The sequence below is a fragment of the Mesoplodon densirostris genome, chromosome 4 (genome assembly GCF_025265405.1).
Source record: "Mesoplodon densirostris isolate mMesDen1 chromosome 4, mMesDen1 primary haplotype, whole genome shotgun sequence".
NCBI classification, from domain to species: Eukaryota; Metazoa; Chordata; class Mammalia; order Artiodactyla; family Ziphiidae; genus Mesoplodon; species Mesoplodon densirostris.
In genome coordinates this window covers 180802014-180809286 of record NC_082664.1, presented here as the reverse complement: position 1 = coordinate 180809286, position 7273 = coordinate 180802014, and the positions used below count along the sequence as shown (strand labels likewise).

At 42.9% G+C, this 7273-nt stretch overlaps 1 protein-coding gene across 6 annotated transcripts in view; it reads right to left on the bottom strand.

Annotated features, from left to right (window-relative positions):
• Positions 1-359: 359 nt before the first annotated feature.
• The window catches only part of CACNB2 (calcium voltage-gated channel auxiliary subunit beta 2), a 411830-nt gene continuing 404916 nt past the window's right edge, over positions 360-7273 (bottom strand). For all 6 annotated transcript variants that reach the window (XM_060095498.1, XM_060095500.1, XM_060095499.1 and 3 more), the window contains 4 exons: positions 5034-5185; positions 3506-3601; positions 2254-2439; positions 360-903 (listed from right to left, as the gene is read on the bottom strand). In XM_060095498.1, coding sequence (XP_059951481.1) covers positions 433-903; positions 2254-2439; positions 3506-3601; positions 5034-5185 — 905 coding nt within the window. In that variant the 3' untranslated portion in view covers positions 360-432. The remainder of the gene's footprint in view (positions 904-2253; positions 2440-3505; positions 3602-5033; positions 5186-7273) is intronic.

Here is a 7273-nt window from a genome sequence, read left to right as displayed (position 1 = left end):
GCCTACATACTAAACTCGGGAGAATCAAGAAATTCCACTTTTTATCTGGGCCGATTGATTCTGGCCCGCTGGATGCATCAACCACATTTCGAAAACGTCAGCTATGCTTCTTAAAATCCTGATGCCACCTGGATGGCAACAGATGATATTGTTCAAGTGGCAGCGATCCTAGACAGTTTTCAAAGTGCAGTAGACAACCAGAGGACTGCAGCCTTTCCAGGCGAATTTATATAGCACTTACTTACAAAAGGAAAATAAAAAGTATATTAATACTCTATTTCATGCTGTTGCTATCTAAGCAACAGCAGTACAAAATATACAAGACAGATCACATATGATTGCAATGTAGACCCCCCCAAGATTGAGTTGGAGGGTGGTGGTATACAAGACTTACTTAAAAATAAGAAAACCAACGACACAAAAGGGTCAAAGTCACTGGCGGATGTAAACCTCCCTGTTCCAGTCCCCAGCCTCATGCCGTCTCCTGGACACCCCTTCCCCCTCCCTGTCACAGTAGCGATCCTTGGATTTGTGGCGGCTCCACTGTTTGTCGCCCTCGTTGTGGTCCTGCTCTCGATCCGGGTCCCGGGAGCGGTGCCGAGACTCCCTGTGTCTGCGCTCCCCACCCCCGGGGGGTTCCTCTCTCTGGCTGTGATCTCGGTGCGGGCCACAGTGGTCCGTGTGTTCGTGGGAATCATCTTCCTTGGGCTCCGCATATGCGGAGTCGCGACTCTCCTGGGTTTCTGAATCCAAGGTCTCCTGCCTGGAGAGGCCTCGGCTGGCCCCGCTGCGATGGCTGTGGTGCTGGGGTTTCTTGACTGGGTCTGGGCAGGGTTCTTCTTCAGCTTGGGAAGCAGAACGGGCGGCAGCCGCGCGATCGGTCCTCGGATCCCCTTGAGAAGCCTGGAGGCAAAGGAGCAAACACAGGCCTCAGCCAAGGTCCGGGTCTGGGGAACTGTCACAAAGGCAAGTCCATACAAGTCTAGTCCCTTTTCAAAGTCTCTAAAGTGCTGAAATGAAATCTGACCTAGCTCGGTTGCTTAATTTGTTCGATAACATCCAGTAGCATTTATATTGTATTGGACTTTCTGTTATTTGTAAGCGCCTAGAACAGCACAGAGTAACTTTACAAATTTTTTTAAAATGAATGAATGAAGGAGGGAGGGCATTCTTTTATATGTTCTCTTGTGCTTCAAATATAGATACAGGTCCCTGAGATCTGTCTACACATGGGTGGACACTTAACCACCTCTGCTCAAATACAGGTGGGAAGATTAAAAATTCTTAGGATGTTGGCTTTAAGGGAAAAAAATGATAAAATGTCAAATGCTTAAATGGCATTTAATATGAGACCAGCAGTGTTATGAGACAGTCACATATATTGACGGATTAAATACAACAAACCTGTAAGCCAATCTCATGAGAAAAGTCACATGACAGCCCCACGAGGTATGGTCATTAGTATTCCTGAGGCAAAGGGCAGGTAAGGATTTTATCCAAGGTTAAACCCCTGGGAAGGGGTGGAGAGGAGAGGGAATTGAACCCAGGTAGTCTGAGTCCACAGTCTGTGCTGCTGGCCACATAGAAAGTTCCTTTATCCTGGCCCTAACAGAATATAGGGAGAGCGGATTTTACGCTTTATATACAGTAAGTCCCCTACATACGGACCTTCAGGTTGTGAACTTTCAAAGATGCAAACATAGCTTCGCATGTCGAATCACGTAAGTTAGATCATTTGTCTGGTGTACATTGTCATGTGTGTGCATCCTCTACAAGTGGTTGTGCTTCTGTGTTCTTTACCGTATAGAGTACGGTAGTACATCTTTATTTCAAGCCCAGGATGGTCAGAAGCGAGCATAAAAGCAGTGGTGACCTAGTGGGTACAACTGTCCTTTTCAAGGGACTGTACTGTAAGGTTAAAAATGTTTTACCTTTTGTTTGTTTCTTCTGTATTGTTTGTGTGCAAAGTATGATAAACCTGTCACGGTACAGTACTATATAGCCAATTGTGTTGGTGGGTAGCCTAGGCTAACTGTGCTGGACTTATGAACGCCTTCTCGGAACGGAACTTGTTTGTATATGGGGGACTTACGGTACTTCACGGGATGCTGTTTACACTCCTCTTACAGGTGCACAGCTCACGCTGGAGACACTTAAGGGACTTGGTGTTCCATCTCATTCTGGACAGGGCTGCCCGACTGGAACGAGCACCGCCCCGGAGCCCTGGACCCCAGTGGCACGAGCGCTGCTCACCTGTGAGCTGGGGGCCAGAGCAGGGCTGACGGGCAGGGTCGAGGTGGCCAAGGTACGGCTGAGGAGGGGGTTGGGGACACTGCTGCTGGGCGGGTGGGTGGCCTTCCAGTAGGCCTCCAGGTAGTCGGCGAGGTGCTCGCAGGCGTCCTCGAGCTGGTTCTCGTCCAGAATCACATCGAACAGCTCCTGCAGGGGCAGACAGTGCAGACGGTGTGCTTATGGCGGCCGGGGAGCCCCGGGCGCCTCGGCTGCACTGCCCCCAGGCCTCCTGCACGCCAGGAGCATGGAGGGTGCCCGAGGGCTGTGCGCTGCGTCCCTGCCGTGGCAACGGGCTCCTCTCTCCTCGCATGGGCTGACTGTCTGCTGTGGCCTCAGATCGCTGTGGAGAACATGGCCGCTTCACTGTGTGAGTGACCAGGAAGTGAACAGGTGTGATAACAGTTGTTAGGGGCACCAGAGAAAAGTTGCCCATAGTGAAAAAAGGAATTGATCCTACGTTAGGGGCGAGACCTACGAAAGAAAATGAGAATATAAGCCAAACAAACAGTACAGGAAGAAGCCTGTTTTTGACGGAGACTATGAAAAGCTGAACCTTGGAAATGACTGAGGCAAGGTGAGGACGTGAGGAAGCCGAAGCCACTAATGACTGGATGTGGTTCAGACTTCAAAGTAGTTCAGAGTTCTTACAAATATTAATTATAAGTGGATCTGATCACAGTTCTTAAGGCTTCTGATATACCTTCATTTTAAAAAAAGCCAGAACAAAAGCTGGAAGCATACAGTCCCAAAGCGTGGTATGCAAAGCAAGGGATTCGAGGTAGGAATGTGTTCAGGTGTCAGAATCTGGTTACTGAGTGCTTTAGAAATGGTCTCAGATCAATTTCTTAGACGGTGATGAAGAGCCAGCAACTTGCTCCCTGACTAGAAGTGAATAATAAACCAACCCCAAACAGAGCCATCTTTTCAACCAAAGTTTTGAAACAGCGATTGTGTTTCATTAAAGATACCACTGAGGTGTTAGATTAACAAAGCGATGTCACCCCGGAACACACCGTAGCTGTTCGTAAGCCACGACCATGACCTAGACAAGTGCTCGTGGTAAGAGGTAGACCGTTCCCGTCTTTGGGAGGAAACCCACTGTTAATGGGCAGGGTTCTCTCCCTGGACAGATGTTTACCTGTCCGTCTGGTTTTTGTTAATAGAATGCGTGTCTGAAGCCTTCAAGTGGATTATACTGCATAGAGAGACTTACCGGAGGGCACTGAGCCAGCTTATCTGCTGCTACCATCTGAACATTGAGGTGTTTAGCTTGAGATTTCCCTCGAGATTTTATTAACCTTTGTAAAACCTGTAAAAGACGAGATTCTTAAACGGGGCTATCTGCAGTCAGGTAAACAACAAGGTTCATTATTCATTCCTTTCTCCGGTGTCCGTCTTTTGCATACAGCACTAATGGTTTACAAATAGGTTGAGCTAGAAAACAATCTTCAAGATGATCAGCAAAATTAACACGTTAATATTAAATCTCGGTCACAAGCTTCAAAAATCACCAGCGTGGAGATTTTTCTGAGTCTTGTCTTTTTTCAAGGCTAGCAGTTCTCAAACTTTCTCTCATGATGTGTTTTTAAAAACTGTGGAGAACTCCCAAGAGCTTTTTATGTGAACTGTAATAGTTACATATTAGAAATTAAAACTGAAAAATTCATTTAAGAATGACCAGTAACCTCTTATATGTTAACATGTCATGCATTCTGATAAAAATGGCTAAATTATTTGCAGGTTTCTCTAACGCCTTGCTCCACAGAAGATAGCTGATGTTCCCTGCTTCTACATTTAATCTGCCACAGGTATATTGTTTGAAACAGGGAAAGAAAATCCAGTCCCCTATAGATGCGTAATTCAGAAAAGGAGTATTTTAGTAGCCTTTTCAGATAACTGTGGATATCTTTCTTTGATACTACAGTAAACAAGTGGTGGCTTTTTAAAGACTAGCTCTCATGTGAAAGCTAAACCCCTATCAATGAACTTTTCTTACTCTGTTACATTAAATTCCATTGATCTGTCCTGAAATTTGAAGGACATGTCAGTTGTTCTTTCCAATAAAAATGGTATTCCAGGATGAGAGTGGCTCCTTTGGTTTATGACTTGAAGAATCACACCGGTACCTGCCCTCAAGATAACGGACTTCGAGTACGTAGCTAAAGAACTTGAAGTGTACTTCCCATTTCGTTACATAGAATATTAAAAAGGTTTGTACTGAAGAGTCAAAATTTAAGCATTTTTACTACTTCATCAGGACATTCGTAAGTGAAACTGGGTTGTTTGTTTTGTTTTGTTTTTTTAACCTGGGAGTGCATGGGGAGGGAGAATGCCACAGCTGCTATTGCTACTGTGGTCTTGATTCCTGCCTAGACATCACCCAGCACTGCTTCTGCACCATTGGTGCAAAGTTCAAACCAATGAAAAAGGGGGAGGATGTCTGAATATTAGATAATGCTTAGATAATAATCATGGAAATGGTTCTGACCTCATGGACCCTCTAAAAAGTGTTTCAGAACCTCCCCCACCAGGAATCCATAGACCACACTTTGGGAATCACTCTCCTAAGCCATGAAACTCATCATCATGCTAGCTTATATGAATCTTAACAATTCTCGGCTACCACCTCTCTTCAGACCCTTTGTGATAAAGACACAGCCCGTTTATAATTGGAAAGCAGACTATAAATACACATTTTAGTAAAGTTCCATTACAGAGCAAACAGGAACAACCCTACTTACCTTAGGAGAAGAAATCTTGACATACACTATAATAGGGGCCAGAGAGGTTTTACTAAGTTGGGCTGGATGATTAATAGTATCTGCATCGAGGACCACCAGTTGCAATGTTCTTGCAAGTTCAAAAATCCTTTCAATTTCACTCTGAACTTCCGCTGTAAAAGGTTAAGCAGAGTTTGATTACTTGACATACAGCATTTTTAGACCAGATTCAGACAGAGTAAAACGGTACTTAGGTAGGTGAGGATGCTGTCTACAGGTAAGAGAGCTGGTAACAGGTACCCTTTGGAGAGAGCCGTTCCTTCACAATACCTCTAGCATTTAGGGAATTCCTCTCTCAACCAGACATCTAACACGATGTCTATGAGAGTCAACGTTTCTGGCTTTCTGTGCTGACGTATTTTTGGTGCTATAAAACTTCACTCCATGAAGTCATTTCATTAAAATGTTGTGAGATAGAAACTTGAAGAGAGGTCTTCCCTGTGTTTGTTTCTGACCACCTAGCACCCATCACCAGCCTTCCCGTCACTGCACAGGCTTATCTGCGTTTATATGCCACCTATTGGAACGCCTTCTGGAGATGATTGATAGAGTCTAGAGATGCTTGTTACCAACTGAACTACAACAGAAAACAGGAGAGATTTTAAGTGTCTACAACAAACTTGTCCAAAAACACACTTCTCATGTTTCCCACCAACAAAAGAACAGCCCTGTAACATTCATGCTTTAAAAGGGCGGTTATATATTAGAGGCAGCTTTAAACATCCAAAAATCTACTTGAATGCCAAAGAAATTTCATTCATTTCATCTGCTTCTCCATTTCTGTACCATTGCTGTCCAGTATGGTAGCCACAACCCTCATATGCCTGTGGAGCACCTGAAATGTAGCACATGTGAATGAATGAATAAATTTTTGAAATTTAAATAAGAGTTAAATAGCCAGAAACTATCTTACTAGACATCATAGGTCTATAAAGCATAATATGTATTTTACAGTGCCCACCGCAGTCATGAAGGGCCAATTCCATGAGATCCCTAGACCTACAGAATATCATTTAATTCCTCTTATGCATTTGCATCCATGCAGAAGATTCCTGGAGATAATTTTAACCAGTACTTTATTCCAGAAAAGGCAAGTCACTATTGTCTGCCTCACAATATATTATGACTAGAGTCCTTTCATTTAACCTGGGTGTCTTTAAAATCAGCGCCCAAACCACTTGAGATACTGGTTTTAAAATAATATTTGGTCACATTACCACCCATGACATAGTTTTGCTAAAAGAAAAAAAAATCCCGTTAAGCTTCTGGATCTATCAGTTTATAAGAAATACAGGGAACAATTATATATAAACTATGCCAGTGTAATGCAGTTAGCAAAATTCACTCTCTGAAAACCCTGCAGAATAAGTGACCCAGTTTCTTCAGAACATTACAAGGAAATAAAAAAGATATATGGAAAACTAGATTAAGAGATTTAAGGACCTAGGAAACATTCACAATGTATGGACTTTATTTGGATCCTGAGTCAAACAGTAATTTATATATTTATAATGCATAAAGTGAATATAATGCATATACGTGAATATATATAATGCTTATATATATAAAATATGTGTGTATATGTATAATACATGACAGTTGGGAAATGATACATGGCTGAGTGGCAACCTGATATTAGGGATGTACTGTTAAGGTCGGTCGATAATGGCGTATGGTTTAAATAAAGAGTCTTCAATGTTTAGAAATACATACTGAAACATTTACAGATAACATCATATGATGTCTGGGATTAGCTTCAAAATAATTCAGAGACAGGAGAGGAAGGCAGGGGGAAGACTGGAAATGAAACAAGATTGGCCATGAATAGATGATAGTTGAAACTAGGTGATGAGTACCTGAGGTTTCCTATAACATTCTTTACTTCATATATATTGGAATTTCCTTCAACAACAGTTTTAGAAATAAAAGTGGCCTTCTGATCATTTCTTTCATAATAGTGTTCTAAAACATGACTGACACTCTTATTTGCTCTCTTTTCTCATGCTCCTTAAAATTTTATTCCAATATAACCTTGCTTCTTTGTGCCCTATAAATGTTCTCACAGCCACTGATTCCCAACAGTCAAGTTCCGATCTAAGTTAATATTTATTGTAAGCAGTAAGAAATTGGATTAGTCTACGGCCACCACCACACTCAATGGAAATGCTGAAAGCTTTTCCTCTAAGATCAGGAACGATACA